Source organism: Chaetomium fimeti (genome assembly GCF_033439085.1).
Source record: "Chaetomium fimeti strain CBS 168.71 chromosome Unknown B0H64scaffold_3, whole genome shotgun sequence".
NCBI classification, from domain to species: Eukaryota; Fungi; Ascomycota; class Sordariomycetes; order Sordariales; family Chaetomiaceae; genus Chaetomium; species Chaetomium fimeti.
This window is the reverse complement of record NW_026944331.1, coordinates 3,069,801-3,087,044: the sequence shown is the minus strand read 5'-3', so window position 1 is coordinate 3,087,044 and position 17,244 is coordinate 3,069,801. Positions and strand designations below refer to the sequence as shown.

General features: G+C 57.5%; 5 protein-coding genes across 5 annotated transcripts; 2 read left to right on the top strand and 3 right to left on the bottom strand.

Annotated features, from left to right (window-relative positions):
- Positions 1 to 70: 70 nt before the first annotated feature.
- Positions 71 to 1,021, bottom strand: B0H64DRAFT_372943 (uncharacterized protein; the record flags this gene model as incomplete). Its single annotated transcript, XM_062802254.1, has 3 exons — positions 71 to 145; positions 243 to 571; positions 670 to 1,021. 3 exons carry the CDS (start codon positions 1,019 to 1,021, stop codon positions 71 to 73), a joined length of 756 nt encoding a protein of 251 aa, XP_062661115.1.
- A 415-nt stretch (positions 1,022 to 1,436) lies between these two features.
- B0H64DRAFT_457858 (GTP-binding protein ypt1) lies at positions 1,437 to 2,836 on the top strand (the record flags this gene model as incomplete). The annotated part of the gene is made up of 5 exons (XM_062807394.1): positions 1,437 to 1,852; positions 2,039 to 2,162; positions 2,215 to 2,262; positions 2,352 to 2,579; positions 2,636 to 2,836. Exons 1-5 carry the CDS (start codon positions 1,842 to 1,844, stop codon positions 2,834 to 2,836), a joined length of 612 nt encoding a protein of 203 aa, XP_062661114.1. The 5' UTR covers positions 1,437 to 1,841.
- A 1,115-nt stretch (positions 2,837 to 3,951) lies between these two features.
- On the bottom strand, positions 3,952 to 7,037 carry B0H64DRAFT_416603 (uncharacterized protein; the record flags this gene model as incomplete). Its single annotated transcript, XM_062805176.1, has 2 exons — positions 3,952 to 5,167; positions 5,218 to 7,037. 2 exons carry the CDS (start codon positions 7,035 to 7,037, stop codon positions 3,952 to 3,954), a joined length of 3,036 nt encoding a protein of 1,011 aa, XP_062661113.1.
- Positions 7,038 to 9,638: 2,601 nt separating this feature from the next.
- Positions 9,639 to 11,183, bottom strand: B0H64DRAFT_127626 (WD40-repeat-containing domain protein). Its single transcript, XM_062798073.1, has 3 exons — positions 11,001 to 11,183; positions 10,764 to 10,932; positions 9,639 to 10,710 (listed from the first exon to the last, which is right to left on the bottom strand). The coding sequence occupies exons 1-3, from the start codon at positions 11,036 to 11,038 to the stop codon at positions 9,736 to 9,738; spliced, it is 1,182 nt and encodes a 393-aa protein (XP_062661112.1). The 5' UTR covers positions 11,039 to 11,183; the 3' UTR covers positions 9,639 to 9,735.
- Positions 11,184 to 11,324: 141 nt separating this feature from the next.
- Positions 11,325 to 14,246, top strand: B0H64DRAFT_357604 (WD40-repeat-containing domain protein; the record flags this gene model as incomplete). Its single annotated transcript, XM_062801621.1, has 2 exons — positions 11,325 to 13,376; positions 13,437 to 14,246. Exons 1-2 carry the CDS (start codon positions 11,487 to 11,489, stop codon positions 14,244 to 14,246), a joined length of 2,700 nt encoding a protein of 899 aa, XP_062661111.1. The 5' UTR covers positions 11,325 to 11,486.
- Between the last annotated feature and the right edge of the window lie 2,998 nt (positions 14,247 to 17,244).

The window sequence follows — 17,244 nt, the reverse complement described above, 5'->3', positions numbered from 1 at the left end:
TCAAAAATGAACAGCCCCGTAAACTCCTTGTCACTCGACCCAACAGCCTGCGCCATGCCCACCGGCGCCTTCACCTCCGTCCCACCCTCCTCCTCCCCATGCAGCCGTTCCCGCTGCCGTTCTTCCCGCGGCCGTATCCCCTCCCCTTTCCCACCCCCGCCACCAGACCCCCTCCCCATACTACTACTTTCATCCCCCCCAAAACCCAACCACCCCCTCAGCTTCCTCCCCCCACCCCCCACCGTCCGCCACCGCACAATCAGCTGCTCCCCCCCGGCGCCATCAGCACGGCGCCCACCACCACCTGGCCTTCCACCAACAGAATCGTACGCCGAGCAGTCGAGCATGCGCTCAGAAAGGATATGCAGGCGGACGTTGCCGACGAGCGGCAGGCGGTTCCACGCGATGGGCGACGACCACAGCGCCGCCGTGTAGGCGACCCGCCCGGACACCGTCGGCAGGTGCGGGTGCGTCGAGGGGAACAGGTGGAGCGTGATCCGCGGTGAGAGGATCCCCTGCGGCGGCGGGGATTGGAGCAGCGTGGGGAGGTGCGATTGCAGGATGCGTAGGGCTGTGGGAGTAGTAGTAGATGGAGTGTTAGTTGGCTGGCTGGTTCTATATGGTGGTTGGTGGGGGGGGGATGGTAAACAGGTGGGGGGGGGAGCGTACTCTTGCCTAGCTTGACTTTGCGCTCGTCAGGCGGTTTGTTGTGGTTGTTACCCGGCTCCGGAGAGAGGAGGGGCGGGTGGGAGGTGAAGAGGGGGATGTCGGGGATAAGTTTTGGTGGGGGGCTCGGATTTTGGAGAGTTGCTAGGTTCTTTCTGGGTGTTGAGAGAAGATTCGAAGTTCGTGGTGGGCGAGGAGTTGTGGAGAGGTAGAATGCGGGTGCTTCTGAGCTGTGCCACCGTTCAATTGCTGGCGGAGCTCCCCGTGGCGATGGAGCTGCACAAGCTGCCGCTGGAGACACCCGCGATGCAGACCCGTACAGAGAACATCGCAGTATCCTTGCCGGCGTGGACATTTAGTTGTCGGGTTTGTGGATTCCCTTCCCGATTGTGAATTTTAACGGGACTGGCCGACTGGCTAACGGGATATATTCGATGGGGGTTGGCTGCTCTGCGTGGTGTTGAGGTGCGGGCGCCGCAGGGATGATGTCAGTGTCTTCAACTCGACTCCAGTTTGGGTACTACGGCCCCGATATATTCTGTATGCAAGAAAGGGAGTTTACTTGCTGCGACACAGCCGAACAAAATGGGTCTGGGCTCCAGTCTTGGAATCCCATGCTGTCGGCATTTCAGGCTCCATTTCCCCCCACCTGACTGGCGCCGCCAGCTGACACACAGTGGGGAAGCCACATCCCAGCGTCACGAGCCTGAAGCGTCGTCTCGGCACCTCGGGGCACTGAGAACCCCAGTTTGAGTCACGCGGAATAGTCAAGTTGTCTGCCTGGGCCTAGGTGAACCCCTTCTTGTTTTTGGTTGCTTCTGCTTCAACCCGGGTTCGCGTTTTTGACTGCGTTTTGACGGTGAACAAGCCACACTTGCCACAGTCCAGATACGCATCACGTGATAGAGCTATCTTACCCCCCCTGAAGGCCCGCCTGTGATGTTCGCCCGGGCCAAGCTGGGCCTTGGACCAATTGTTCTGACGCCCTGACGCAGCAGCCTTCCGTGGACGACTGCACTTCTTCTTCGACAACCGACCAGCCTTTCCCATCATCAAACTCCGACCAAAACCACCCACCTTTAGCCACTTGCACTTTTCTCCACTTGCATCAACTGCAGCCATTCGCATCTGACTCCACCACATCCTCGACACAACACTATTACAAGTCGCCCACCATGAATCCCGAGTAGTACGTCGCCGCCTCTTGCTGTGCGGCCTGGCGCCTGGCGCCTGCTGCCCGCTTCTTCTGCCTTTGTTTGCTACTGCTGACACCCGCTCTTCTCTAGGGTTCCCTCCGCCGATTTCCGCCCGATCCTCGCGATCCCCGGATCTCTCGTTCTCCGCCCTATGCCTACGACTAACAATATGTTAGATACGACTACCTCTTCAAGCTGCTGCTCATCGGTGATTCCGGTGTCGGCAAGTCTTGCTTGCTCCTGCGGTTCGCCGACGACACCTACACAGAGTCCTACATCTCCACCATCGGTGTCGACTTCGTATGTGGCTACCCGAAAAAGGCGGTCAGGTTGCGGTGGCTGACTCTCACAGAAAATCCGGACCATCGAGCTCGACGGCAAGACGGTGAAGCTACAAATCGTACGCATAACCCACCCCGGCATCCCCCGCCCGGCCCAAACATGAGGCGGAGGCAGGAGAGGAAGAGCCCCGAGCTGACTTGACTACAGTGGGATACGGCCGGCCAGGAACGGTTCCGCACCATCACATCGTCCTACTACCGCGGAGCCCATGGCATCTGCGTCGTCTACGACGTTACCGACATGGACAGCTTCAACAACGTGAAGCAGTGGCTGCAGGAGATCGACAGGTACGCCACCGAGGGCGTCAACAAGCTGCTCGTAGGAAACAAGAGCGATATGGCGGACAAGAAGGTGGTCGAGTACACAGTCGCCAAGGTACGCCCCCGCACCTGCCGTCTGAAAGCTCGTTGACGGAACTGACCCCCGCCCAGGAATTCGCCGACAGCCTCGGCATCCCCTTCCTCGAGACCTCGGCCAAGAACGCCAGCAACGTCGAGCAGGCCTTCCTGACCATGGCCCGCCAGATCAAGGAGCGCATGGGCAGCAGCATCGCTACTAACAACACGAAAGCCAACGTCAATGTCGCGCCCGGCCAAGGCGTCTCGAGCAACAACAACAACGGCTGCTGCTAAGCGAAGGCTCGTCTACTGCGCCGTTTGATGTTGCTGCTGCTGCTGCTGCTGCTCTCGGGTGTTTACGGTTTCTTGCATCGGATGGGTTTTTCGGACACTATTGGGGGGGGGCGTGGTTAGATCTGCGGGGTGGCTGGTCTGAGGAAGGAGGGGTGTCCTTTGGATGCGCTGGCGGTCGGATTTCCATTCGCTTTGGGCTTCTCATTCCCACGTAGTCCTCTCCGAGAGCGGCGTTTCCCGGAAACCCTAGCTCGGATATTCCGTCTTTCGGGACGGATCCTTTCCTCCCGAGGGAACGGAGGAGGTGGAGGCGGAGGCGGAGGGGGAGGCCCAGGCGCCCCCGGAAACGGAACACGACAGACCGGGCCAGAGCAGGAGTTGTTGATTTTTCTTTACCGCTACTGCCACCGCTGCCTTACTATTACCACTTACAGCTCGCGTCTGTGTATTTTCCCATCTTGGTCATAACTGGGGTTTGTTCTGTTTTGTTTATTGATACACTGTGTTTGTGAACTAGACTCGTGGTGCCTAACCTGGAGATGCTGTTCTAATGACTACCGTCCTTGATGATGCTGGATGGCCGAGCGAGAGACTCGTCATGGTGGCTAGCGGGGACTGAGTTACCTAGGTCAGGCATCAATGCACAAGAGCTTATCTCATTCTCATTTCATATACTCACTCCTCCTCTCAACGGCAGAGCACGTATCACTCTCATTACTACTCAGTCCCCACGGCCGTTTCACGTTACAACTGATAAACTGGCGACACCCTAGACATGTTTACACAACATAACGTAACACAGTAGTGGTCAAAAAGACGTGCAAGATTTCAATCCCATTACCCACTCCGCCGCTAATCTGCTAATCTGGTGGTGGTATCACAAACGAGAAGAAGAAAGAAGAGAACAAAAAAGGAGATTGAGAAGACCAGAAAAAGAAAAAGAAAATAACAAGGCAGCTAACTCAACTCCCCAACCCAAACTCCCGATACATTTTTTACGGCCCAAGTGATCTTACACCCCCACCAGCCCAGCTAGCTCTCAAAAAAAAAAAAATCAAGAACAAACCACCCGGATCAACAAACACCACGAATAATACAGGCGGCAAGATGAGCCTCTAGACCAGGCCCAACCACCGCATCGCCTTGCTGCTCCGGCCCCTCTCAATCTCCTCGCGCCGCCGGAGGTACAGCGGCATCAGCCGGCGCTCTTCCGGGTCAGGCTCCGAGTCGTCCTCGCTGTAGTAGTAGTCGTCCTCGCCGTTGTTGGCGGCAACAGTGGCAGTGGCAGTGGCAGTGGCGGTATACTCTGGTGGGGCTTCCAGGTGCTCAGGGGACTTGTCATCTGCCTCACCGCCATTGGACACCGCCGTTGATGTGAGTGGTGGTGCTGGTGCTGGTGTTGATGGCGGGGCAATGCCGCGCGGTGAAAGGGGATCGGAGTGTTTCTTTTGGTGATGGGGACTGTAAACAGTCTGCGGAAGGGTGTGGGTGGTGGGCAATGGGGGTACCGGAGGAATGGCGTAGTTGACCTCCCCCCACTGCACGTGGCTGCTCATCGGCGGGTTATCGGTGAAGGAACGGGTGCCCCTGCTGGGCGGTGACGCTGCTGCTGAGGACGAGGACCGGGGAGGGATGCTTCGCGGGTTGACGTGATGAGGTGGGTGCGCAGGCGGCGACGACGATTCCGTTGGAGAAGATGGTGGGGTGATGAGGGTTGGCCCAGGAACTAGTGAGGTCTTTTCGGAGTGCGGTTTTATGTCGGTGGACTTCGTGCTCACGGAAGGACTTGGACACGACTTCGTCGGTGGTGATTCTGGAGCAGGGTGTTTGTAGAGTGGATGTTCGGGCATGTAGTAATCCGATATGGAGATCAAGCTCTCGCGAATCGCGGCGACAAAAGCAGCAGTCTCGAATCCAGTAGCGGACGAGGCGAGCAGAAAGTTGGCTTTGGAGAAGGAGCAGGGCCCGACGAAGGCGCCCGACTTGCGTGACCCCCGACGGTTCAGAGACCGGAAGCCCTCGCTCGCGCGGCGGCTTGTGTCCGGTATCGACAAAGACTGCTGTACAGGGGTCGAGACATCACTGTCGATGATGCCCACGACCTTCATCATCTCCGTCCCAATGAGCGTCTGGAGGGCCAGGACGGTCGGAAGGTGTTCGGAGGGATACTCGATGAGCAGAAACCGCACGTCCGGGTGAGTGGCCAAGTACGTTTCGAGATGAGGGATGATTAGCGCGGCGAGCAGGGCGCGGTCGGCAAATGGGTTGCTTTGAGTTTGCTTGGTCAGGGGCTGGGCAGTAAACGCCTGCATCGCGTTGGCGATGAGATATCTGTCTCCGTTAGCGCCTCTTCTATCCGAGCCGGAACTCCGGTCACGTACCTGATATCTAACCGCCCGCTTCGCGACAGCCCGCTGGTCTTGAACCCCAGTTTCTCGATTTGCCCGATAACCTCTGACAAACGATTCTTGGTCACCCCGCTCTCGGACCCGACGGCCATGATCAGATCGAGCCTTCTTTCGCCATCATGGGACTCGGCCTGTCCGTCGTACTCCAAAGCTCTCCATAAGCCAGCTTCTGCTGGAAACTCGGCGCCGTCAGCGGCCGAAAGCCGACGGTCTTGTAGCGGGAACTGGGAGCCGAGGAATGACCGCAAGAAATTCTGTATGGAGGCTGCCGTCTCCTGTCCGACGCTGATACTATAGAGCCTCGTATCTAGAAGTGGCGTGCTTACGGACGAGGTGTCTAGCGGATTCGGAGAGTGGTTCGGCGTGGGTAGGCCATGAACCAAGTCTTTCCGCATCCAGGGCACGACCGCACCGGGATTGCTGTCCTCTGACTGGCCTTGGTCAACTTCCCGGCCATCGCCTGTCTCGAGGCGACTTGTTCCTTGGAAAGCGTCATAATGGGGTACCAAAGGCGCCGATATTGAGATTGATTGCCGCGGAGTCTTATACCCCTCACTGAGACGCCTGAAAACAAAATTCTGCAGCTTGTCGGGTGTCTCGGGGGTGAAGAAGACGACGAGATCCTCCAAAAGCGGCAAAACCGACTCGAAAGGCTGCTGCTCTCTTGTGTCGAGAGGCCGAGAGGCCGTCGGCTCAGTTGAATTCCCGTCCCCACTCAAAGGCAATGGATCGCTTCGTGACTCTGGTACCACCACCTCCTCCTGGACGCTGTCATGGCCAACGGGTTTCTGCTTAGGCGACAGGTTCGACTCGGCGGTTCGTGATCTTTTGTGAGATGGAACCCCGGGTACCTGGTCCTGTGAGTGGTAGGCGTTTGGCCGGCTGCCGTCGAGTGCCACATCGCCTGCCCAGCGTATCGTCGAGGACGGGATGTGGATCCTCAGAGGAGGTTTGCGAGGTGCGGCTGAGGCGGGTGTTTCCGCCGAGGTGGCGTCGAGTGAGACACGGGAAACTGGGTCCTCGTAGAGCCTCGTCTGGCCGTCACTTGGGGAGGGCGGTCTGGGCCCCCGAAGAATTTCGGAAGCCTCAGTAACGGTTGAGCTCAGCCGCTTCTTGGACGGTGGGATATCGACCAGCTTAACTGTGAGATCCACGTCTGGCGTGAGCGGCTGGAGAAACTCGGTCTCCTTGTCGAGGGCGTCTGCAGCTCTCATGGCGCGAATGATGCGTTCCTCGACGGTGTCGCCTCCAGCGTCTTCCATGTATCCTCCCCATTCGTGCCGTCGACCCCACGCTCCATCGAAGACTGCTGGCTCAAGTACTTCGCCCATCGTCACGCTTTCCGAAGGCGAGCCACCGGCTTCGTAGTCTGAGAGCCTCGCAGATGATAGCCTAGCAGCGCCATTGCTCGCCAGCCGGATGCAAGTGGCATAGGCTTCCTCGATATCACCATCCGGCTCATGCTCCATGATGGTCGAGAGACATGACACCTGGGCCGACATGGTGCCCCCGTGCATGAAGACAATCCGCTTCTCGCCTGTCGATATGGAGGGCCTCAAGAAATCTAGGGCCTCTGTGTGTCGGGTTTGGGAAGCAGCGTGATATTGGCGGATGAGTTCCCGCGGGTCGAAAGGCGCATCCGGGTTGATGTCCCTCAAGTAGTGTCGAAGACTTGGGAGGACGAGTATCTGGGGAGAGGCCGGGAGAAGACGCAATTGAGTAGAAACGATTTCCGAAGGACCCTCCAAGGCAACGATACGCCCAGGGCGCTGTCGTGGGATCGACATGGTCATGATGAATCCCAAGTCAACGGCCGGTCTTCGAGATCGTCACCGCCACACTCCTTTACTGGAACCAACGGGGCAAGCGAAGCTGGGGTGAGGGACGTGTTGGGATTTCTAGAATATTAACTAGAAAAAGAAGAAAGGCCCCCGGACGGTGTTGCCGATGTCCGTGTGAGGCTTGCGATGTTTGCGAACCGTTCCCCGGCGGCGCACCCAACTGACCAACGGTCTTGCAGGCGAGAGCGAGTGGCTTCAGAAAAGGAAATCGAGATCGGCCCAAACATGGGCTAGGTGGAATCCTCGAGGGACCAAGAACGCGAGGGGGTGGCTTGCATGAAGGCCATGGGCATGGAAGAAGAGGAAAGCGAGAAAGTGAGAAGTGACGAGCAGGAGGAGGGCTTCGGATGAGAGGCCTGCACGAAGCCTGGGTGCATGCTGTACTACCCGAATTAGGAAGTGTGTGAGTCTAAAAGTCGACCCAACAACTCAGCCCATCCATCACACATGCGCCGCCTTGTTGCGCGGAGCAAACAAACTGAAAGTGGGTTGAAAGCGAATGAAAGCTCGAAAGGGCGGACCTCACAACCTGGGAAGGCATGCAGTGGTGGGGTTGAAAGGAGGGGGAATCTTTGGGTCAACTTGGGTTGTGGCTGTCCGGTTCCGGGCCTTTTGCCCTGCTTAGGGCTACAAGTAATAAAATAAAGTAAATGTATCAACGGTAACCGGTACCGGGTAAGAGGAAGGAACGGGCAGATCGAACCAGAGATGCTAAACTGCACTGCGTGACTGCATCTCTGCCCGAAGCCACGGGAGGAAGGAGAGGGGGTGGGGTGCCGGGCATGGGGTGCGCTTCTCTTTCACCCGTCCCGTCCTGTCCTGTTTCCCCGAACTAGGTGCTACCTGGTAGATTGTTTTCTTCTTATTATTTTTCCTTTCGGGAAGAATGTAAAAGAAGTTGCATCTTTTAGCAGCCGGGAACTGCCCGGGTAGCAGCAACCAAGATCATTCGGTGATTGGCCGTCTCAACCTTGAAACAGATTTGTGCGATGTGAAGAACCAAACCTTGGGGAATGCTGTGCGTAAGCGCCAGGTGTGCACACCAACGGCTACTGTGCAAGGCCCTGGCCTGCTGGCAGACCGGGACGGTGTGTCATGTAAAGGCATCGTTAGGCTCGTTTACGCACGTTGCCAGAGGCAAGAAATGGAGCAGAGCCTTTCAGCTGTGCGTCTGGCCTGCGCCGCCCCCACGACCGACTGAGCTGTGCTTGCATTCGGAAGCGAGGTCGGCCATGCAGGTGGCTGATTTCTGCAGGTAGGGCGTTGGAACTTGGAAGCCGTCCGGGTTGTGTTGGAAGCGTTCCGTCCCAGGCGGGTGCGCCTGAACGTGTGGACAAAGTAATCTGTATGGAAAGTGCCAACAAGAGTTTGCAAATACAATTGGGCGCGTTGGCAGTTCCATGCAATCGGAGACCTTGAACCTGAAACTTTATCTTTGAATGATCTGTTGTGCAGGACGCTAACCCGCTCAAGGTAATGGACGTGCGGCGGGCTGTGGGGTTGACCGGGTTGGATGCTGGGGAATCCCATCAAGCCTGAAGCGGGACTGGGCATCCCGATCTGGGATGGGATAAAAATGTAAAAATAGGGTGACTTGTCGTCTTCATCCCAATTTGTTCCCGAGATGGCCTGATCTCGACCGAACGGAAGGCGTATTGTCTCGGAGTTGGTTCATCAAAAGCGCCACCTATACCCAGGAACTACCTACCTACCTACATACGTACAGAGCTTGAATGTTTTGCCGGCTGTGTCAATACCTCGTAGTTACACAGTATATCCGGGTGCGCGACCATCGTTTTGACAAACCGACTGGGCAGGGCCTGGTCGGAAGGGAAAAAACGCATAATCGGGCGACCCCACGGCCGGGTTGTCACCTCACCGACCCACCGCCGTCATGTTCCCGGCCCCCCCCTCGCCGCCAACAGGCATCGGCCGCGTGAACTACCGCGAAAACTATAGTCTGATGCAACTCTATATTGGACGGCTGGCAAGAGAGGCGGTTGGAGGAAATGCTATTTTCTACGCCTCTCGCCACGGAACCGCATGGGAACGTCAAGGCACGCCTCGCACAGCACACTTGGGCGGCGGGTAGGTAGGCGGCCATAGCCGAGGGCTGAATAGGTAGTGCATTGGTTGGCCAAATTCGCTATTCTTTCTCCCTTTGACCTTGGCTCCATGCCGACCCACGGGGACACATCTGCTATCTCAACCTTCTTTCTCCGAGGGTCGGCTGCAACTGCCCGACTTCGACCAGCACCAACTAATGACGGGTTTCATTCAATCAGCAAGTCCAGCGTGCGTCTAGATCTTGTTTCGCCATCTAGAACCTTGCGAGTGCAGGATCAAGCTTCCCGAGACAGAAACAACCACTTGGCTCGTAGTATTCCCAATCGTCATTCCCCATTGTGGGGATTTCTTGCGGCGAGCCGCAATCCCGGTCGTCCGCGGGTAGACCATGATCCCTGGCTGTCGGATTTTGCTTCCCCTCCTATGCGGCGGAGTCCCGTGGAACCGGCCGGACGCTTGCAGCCGATCGCTACTCCTGATAATCAAACTGAATCAACGCTCGGTGGCGCTTGGGATACCACGTGTGTAACAGCGCTGGTTAACGAAGATGAAGTTAGTCACGGCGAGGAAGAATCTCCTCGGGCTACTCGTCCATGAGTGCGGCAAGCTCGGCTTCCTCTTCAGCGCTTAGCAGGTCCTCACCACCGACCTCCTTTTTATCCTCCCCCGCGGGTTTCTCCTGCTCCTCGAGGGCGGCGTCTAAGCCGGCCTTCTCCAGAGGCCATGTCCGGACCGTGCCGTCAATGCTCACGCTGCAGACCCGGTCGCCCGACCCGCCCGGGCCCCTGAGCACGACCAGTTCTGTGACCTCGTCGTAGTGTCCCACAAGGGAGCAATGAAGCTTGCCCGAGGTGCGGTCCCAGAACTTGATGTCCTCGTCCCGGCCCGCTGTGATCACCCATTTTTCCGTGACCGCCACGGCGCGCACGTGGTCTCCGTGGTGGAAGGTGTCCTCGCAGGTGAAGTTCCTCATCCGCGACAGGCACTTTGTCGTACCGTCGCCGCTCGAAGTCCAGAGGTCAACTTCGTCGCTGTCGTGGTCGAGCACGAGTTTGTAGACGGTCGTCTCGTGTTCAAGAATAGTCCGACGGTCCGTGCCCGGCGCGTCGGGAGACGTTTCAACGACCTGCTCCCACCCGTCGAGCCGTATCTTCCACCGGCGAATGTGCGGGTCGCTGCTGGCGCTGATGACGCTAACCTCACTTTCGGTGGAAGACGCATGGTCGACGACCAGGTCCTGGATGCTGAGCATGTTTACCGCGCCGTCCTGCAGCGTATGCAACCTGACTCCCGTGGAAATGTCCCAAACCATGATCTTCTTGTCGGCGCCACCGCTGATCAGGATGTGCTTGCCTCCGACAGTCGCACAGACGACGGCTTTGACAAAGTCTGTGTGGCCGACATATTTACGCCCGGGAGCCTTGGAGGCGAGATCCCAAGACCAGACGTTCTTGTCCCACGAGCCGGCGAAGAGAGTCCCGGCGTGGGGGCCGCCAACAGCGACGGAGCAGACTGGGGCGGTTGGGCCACGGTAAGCCGTCTTGGTGTCCTCGGGCTCCTGGAACAATATCAGAACACTGATTCTATTCTCCATAATTTAAACATACGTACATTGAGCTTGACCAGGCGCACAGCGCCAGCCGACTCAGCAACGAGGAGTGCGGATGAAGGGGATCTAGGGTCAGGCACGGCGGCCAAAATCTTGGATTTTAGGGAGATTGGGTTGCCATATTTGTTCCCGGCTTTGGCTGCCCGCCGGTGCCTCTTCTCCTGGGCTGCGCTGTACGATAATCAGCCGGGTGTTGCCGGGAGGCCCTCATCACTCGGTTACCCCTTTTTTCAACTCACTCGGTCTCAAAAAAGTGCTCGGGGTCGGCGGACTGCATCTCGGGAGTTGTTGTGTTCCAAATCCGGTGTGTAAAATATCTACCGCGGAGAAAGGTATTATACGTTTTCAATTCTTTGCTGCCTAGCAGAAATCCAAGTCTTTTTTTGTTGCTGCCTCGAGTTGTTGATGAGTGAATCTAGTCTAAGTTAGTGCCTGATGGAAAGCAATCGAAGTGGCCAGGCGATGGCAGCTGGCGGGCCACTTACAAAGACTGGGTGGGACGAACCTCCCTACGGTGTGGGGCCCTGACGCGAAAACTAATGGGAACGCGGGTCGACGCGTCTCCCTTCAACACCACTCATGGGCATCCCCACACTTCAACAGCACCACTTCACCGCCCACACGCAATAACAGCAACCACACCAAAAAAACATATCCCAAAGGCCCAGAATTTTTTAGCCAGAGGATCGGATGTCAGAGTTCCTCGCTGAGCTCCAATTGACAATATGACGTCTTTTATCTCCTCGCGGCCGCGGGCACGGCCAGCGCACACACAGGGGACCACACGTTGCGCATACACTCCTGACGGTACCAGGCTGGTCACGGTTGGCTCCAATAACCTCATCCGTCTCTACAAGACGGGCTTTGACGGCGAGCCCGACAATATCGACGACTGCCAGGAACAGAACCTGGCTGTGTCCGCGGGCAACACCTTCTTCGTCGCCGGAGCCGAAGATGGCACCGTCAGCTATTACACGCTCGCCGCCACCCCGTTTGCAACCAGCATGTTCGACAAGTTCCTGCTCCGCACCTCTCTGCCCGTCCGCGATGTCGCCATCTCGCCCGATAACAAGTGGTGCGCCGTGGCTAGCGATGAGCTGACCGTCAAGCTGGTCGGCATTCAAGACAACACCCAGCTGCTCACCTTGAAGGAGCACGGCAAGCCGACCAAGCATCTCTCGTTCGACCCCAAGGGTAGCATGTTGGCCCTGTCATGTACCGACGGAGTCGTCTACGTCTACTCCCTGACGGCCGACCACCCCGAGCTCATGCGCAAGGTAGACGGCGTCATTGGCCGGATGGAAACCGAATCAGAGGCCTCGTGCAAGGTGGCATGGCATCCCGACGGGCGGGCATTCGCTGTGCCGACTCCAACGAGGGAGGTTCAGGTCGTATCCAAGAACGACTGGGAGAAGCAGCGCGCCTTTTCCAAGGGACATGACGGGGACATCACTGCCGTGGCCTGGTCTCCGAACGGCGCCCTCCTCGCCACAGCCGGCAAGGATAAAAAGCTGCTGATTTGGTCTACCAAGGACCAGACCGTTCTTGCGCGATACGAGTACCCGAATGTGGTTGATATCGCTTGGCATCCGACCAAGAACTTGGCCTCCTTCACCACGTCGGACGGTGAAGTCTTCATCTGCGACGAGTTCGTCTCCGAACAGTTCGTCTCCTTGCTCAGGCTACCTCGACAGCCTGCCCCTTTCATCCATGACCCTCTCGCGGATATTGGCGCCAACAACAGGAGGCCGGAGTCGAATGGTGCGGCCCTGCCATCACGCCCTCGGAGGGGTTCCCTGGATAGCTTGGATGACCTGCTGGATGATGATAATTTTGGGGATGAGAATGACGGCTTTGCGGGTGACGATGATGGTTTCGTGGTTGACGACGATGGGGCGGGTTACACGCTCAATGCCTCCCGAAAACGTTCAGCTGATGATGACCCTCTCGGGCAGCGTCCCAACAAGCGCGGAAACTTCGTCCAACCACAACTTCACCGGGCTTTCCAGCCTGGCGCAACCCCCTGGCGTGGAAACCGGAAGTACCTGTGTTTGAACCTGATCGGCTTCATATGGACGGTGGATCAAGACTCCCATCACACGGTTACGGTAGAGTTTTACGACCACGAATTCCACCGAGACTTCCACTTTACCGACACTTTCCTCTACGACCAGGCCTGCCTGAACGACAAGGGCGCGCTCTTCTCATGCCCACCCAAGGATGACGCTCCGGCTGTGCTCTTCTATCGCCCACACGAAACCTGGACGCAGCGGACCGACTGGCGCATCCAGCTGCCCAAGGGAGAGGCAGTCCTGGCCATGTCGCTCAGCGACAGGTTCATTACCGTCACGACAACTGGGAATTATGTAAGGATATACACGCTGTTTGGCATTCCCTATCGGGTGTACCGCCCCAAGAGCACGCCCGCCGTCTCCTGTGCGAGCTGGGGGGATTATGTCCTGACCATGGGCAACGGCCCTGTCGGCGCGGACGGCATGTGCCGGCTGCTGTACACCATCGAGAACATCAAGCGGGACGAGATCTGCCAGAACGAGGACACGGTTGCACTCCCTGAAGGAGCGACCGTCAAAAACGTCTTCTTCTCTGACAGCGGCGTACGTTGCCCCCCCCCCCCCACCCTCCTTTATTCCCACTCGTCACTAACATCCCCCCAGGACCCCTGCATCTACGACTCAACAGGCACGCTCCTGACCCTCCTCCACTGGCGCGAGCCATCCCGCGCCTGTTGGATCCCGCTCCTCGACACCAAGCTCCTCCCACGACTCGCCTCGGGCCGCAAAAACGAAACCTACTTCCCCATCGCCGTCGCCGACAACAAGTTCCACTGCATCATCCTCAAAGGCGGCGACCAATACCCCTATTTCCCACGCCCCCTCCTCTCCGAGTTCGACTTCTCCATCCCCCTTGCCTCAGCCCCCCCAACCAAGAAGCAAAAGAAGGCCAAGCCCCCCAAAAAGAAACCCACCAACCCCGGCGGCGGCGGCGACGACCTCGACGAGGACATGCTCTCGGCCGACGAAGCCCCCTCCTCCCCAGAAGCCCCCTCCGACAACGACGACAACGACGACGACGACCCCTCCACCGGGGACGCCGAAACCCTGGCCCTCACGCAAACCTACCTCCAGAAATCAATCCACACCGCCCAACTATCCGACCAGGTCGCCTCATCATCCTCCTCCTCCACGGCGTCGCAGCGCGCGCGGCTCGCGCGGCTGCAGCTGGACGTCGACAAGGCGCTGCTGCAGATGCTGGCGGTGGAGTGCCGCGAGGGCGGCGAGGACCGCGGCATGCGCGCGCTCGAGATGGTGCAGCTCATGCGCGATCGCTCGGGCCGCATGCTGGAGGCGGCGGGCAAGGTGGCGGAGCGGTACGGGCGGGCGGTGCTGGGGGGGAAGATTCGGGAGTTGGGGGAGTTGGGTGGGGATGATGGGGAGGAGGATGGGGATGGGGATGGGTTTGACTGAGTTTGGCTGTGTTGGGGTTTGGGTTTGGGTTTGGGTTTGGGTTTAGGTTTGGCGTCCGACCTGCCTGCTTACCTATACACGCCTGTTTGTTTATTTACCTGTCTGCCAGGGTCTTGATGTTAAGGGAGCCAGGACTACCTAGGTGGGGCTGTGATGATGTTTGAACGAGACTGCTTTTCTCTATATACTTTGTTTGACTGGGCTCTTGGTTTGGCTTGGTTCCGTGGCGATGGTGCACATACAAGACGTCCCGTGTTTGGTTTGGTTTGGACTACGGCAATGGCATTGATGATGGGCGGTTTGATAGCATGACACGTATTCTGTATAGTATGGCCCTCACCAACTCCCGGTTCATCAGACTAAGTTACATGGGGGGAATAGTCTAAGTTGTCGGTTCCCGGGAAGTTGAGGGAAAGTGTAGATCGTGGAAACAGAATCGTGTCGATGCGTTTTGTTAGCTCCCGAAGTTTATGCTTCCTTCCGTTAAGGCTTCCACGCCTGGTGATTATGGTTCGCATTTAATACCCGTGGTGGGGGTGCCAGGTTACTCAACAAGACCGGGCCGGACTGAGGCGAGAAAGGAGGCATCACCAGGCTGACAACGAACGCGTCGATCACCTCCCGAGCTAGCTGTTTAATGCGGCCCGTCACAATTCAACGCTCGATAGTGACGGGAACTACCTTTGGGAACTCACTACACCACTTTACCTATTCCGGTAAGATAAACCGGGAGACCGCAGAAAACACGATAGATGCGGGTATTTTCTTCCCTTTCCTCCGCTGGGTAACTCACGCAAGGCTCCGGGCCCATCTGCGTTCGGCTGAACGCTTACCGCTACCACACCAGTGACCTCTACACCCGGGAGTGCTGGCTTGGCGCATCGGGAAGTTTGAAACCCAAAGGAGATGGGAGCCGGAGCAACGTTCGTGATATGGCCAAGAAAAGGAGGCGGCCACATGGAATACCGAGAGGTCTGTATGTAGGTGATCATGCGCCCGGGGCGATCGGAGGGAGGGGTGAAACATGGGCTGGCAAGTCCGGGCGTGCCATGCTGTTCTCGGATGCGTATCGTGCACGCCGGGGGCCGCTATTCTCATCCTTCTGACCCTTGCACCAAGCTGGCGTGTCGGTACCAAAAAAGAGGCGGAAACATGAAGCTTGGTTGGGGCTCGCAGGGGCGGGCCGGCGGTGGGGGGCAGCGCCAGAGAACCTTCGTGTGTCACAGGATGCAGCTCGTCGGCACCGGGCCAACAGTTTGCAGGGACGATGAAGATGAAGCTGAAGCGGATACGAAGTACCTAAAGCTGTCCATCCCAATGGCTAGCTGTTGGACGGCTACCTCTGCCCGAGAGAGCTGAGGCGGCGGGCGATGCACGCACGCGGCAACTACAGAAAGGGGCGCAAGTGTCAACCTCAGCTCCCACCATGCGCCGTTGGAGGGGCAAACTGGAAGGAACAGGTCATCCAATAGGATCTCGATGTCGCCTTGTTCCTGACATGCGGCCGCCGTTGAGATGCCATTGCTGGAAAGCTGTGCCGCTCAACCAGCAATTCGACCGCATTGGGACGGCTCGGTTCGGCTGACCGAAGATAGATGGGAGTTGGCGCTGTCCGAGCGAGATCGAAGGGGGTTTTGGATTGTTTTGGATTGATTTTGTTGCTCGTTGAGCCAGAGCCATTGAGTTTGGTAGCAGTTGTTGGTGATGGTGGCACAGACAATGCAGGAAGATCAAAATGGAAATGTTGAAATTCAAGGTTCGGCGGAGTGGGTTCCCCGCGTTCGACCTGGGGTGCAGGCAGGAGCCGCCTGCCGCGAGCCAGGTAGGGACCTCGCTTCCCCATCACCCCACGGGCAAAAAGAGTCGGACCCCAAGCGCATTTCACACCTACCTTACCTAGTCGACCAAACACGGATCGTAGGAACGAAACCCGAAAGTCCTAGAAGGCTATATTCACTTTTTTCCCCCTTCACTTTCCTTCAGAGTTCGACGTTTTGTTGGCGTGCCAGGGCCGAAAACAGCTTTGTCCCGCGCGACCTGTCGGAACCGAACATCGGGCCTGAGAGCCATGCGCCCTGCTGCATCAAGTGTCCTTTTTGGGGGGCAGGTGGTCGCTCGTGTCGGCTGATCGACATATCCCGTGCAAATAAAACAGTCCATAGTAACTAAGTAACTGACATACCTAACAGGCAACAGACAAATCACGATGCGCCTCAACGATTCTGGGTTGTGGGTGGTAACTTTTTCCTCCGATATAAACGTAGGTACCTCGTTACTGTATGAAGTAACTACCTCGGTATGTACCACAAACGGTGCTCGAGCATCCACACACCCCAGCGGCTCCCGTCAAGTGGACACATTTGTGATCTCCATGTTGGCGTCCACCTTTCTGCCCGCATCACCGACTTCCGCATCCCACTTTCACGTTGCATTTGGTCGCGGGGTCACGGAGTTCTCGCCGGGCACAGTAGTGACAAGCACCCAGCAAGGGAAAGAGGTCAGGAGGGAACCTCTTGTGTAAGTTCAGGTTAACCGTCCATGCCAAGGGGGTATGTATGCGGAGATACCTTCACAGCAGCTAGGCTTCTACTGTGTACTTGGAGAGGGAGGCAATTCTCGAGTTTCTCGGTTTAGACCGACTGTTTCATGATCAAACCTTCCCCGTGTGTGGCAAAGCATGACAGGGCCACAGCTTGAAGATCGCCATGTTAGCTGCGTTGATGAGAAGCCTGGAAGCCAACCTGACTCGGGCCCCAGATCCGCACTCCGTATCCAAATTCAGAACCCATGCCCGTGCCGGCCAAGACCGGTGCCGCTGACAGTCCCGCTTCCCGGGCCCACCTCAGTTGAGACCTTGATGCGGATTCGTTACACAAGAGTTCTGGATTCTGAGTGTGGGTGTCAGTCAAACCGAAAAACAGAACAAGGCCAACGAGCATTATAGTTAACGTTAACCGAACTTCAAGACGAAAGATTGCTCGAGTGCTGGATTCCCATC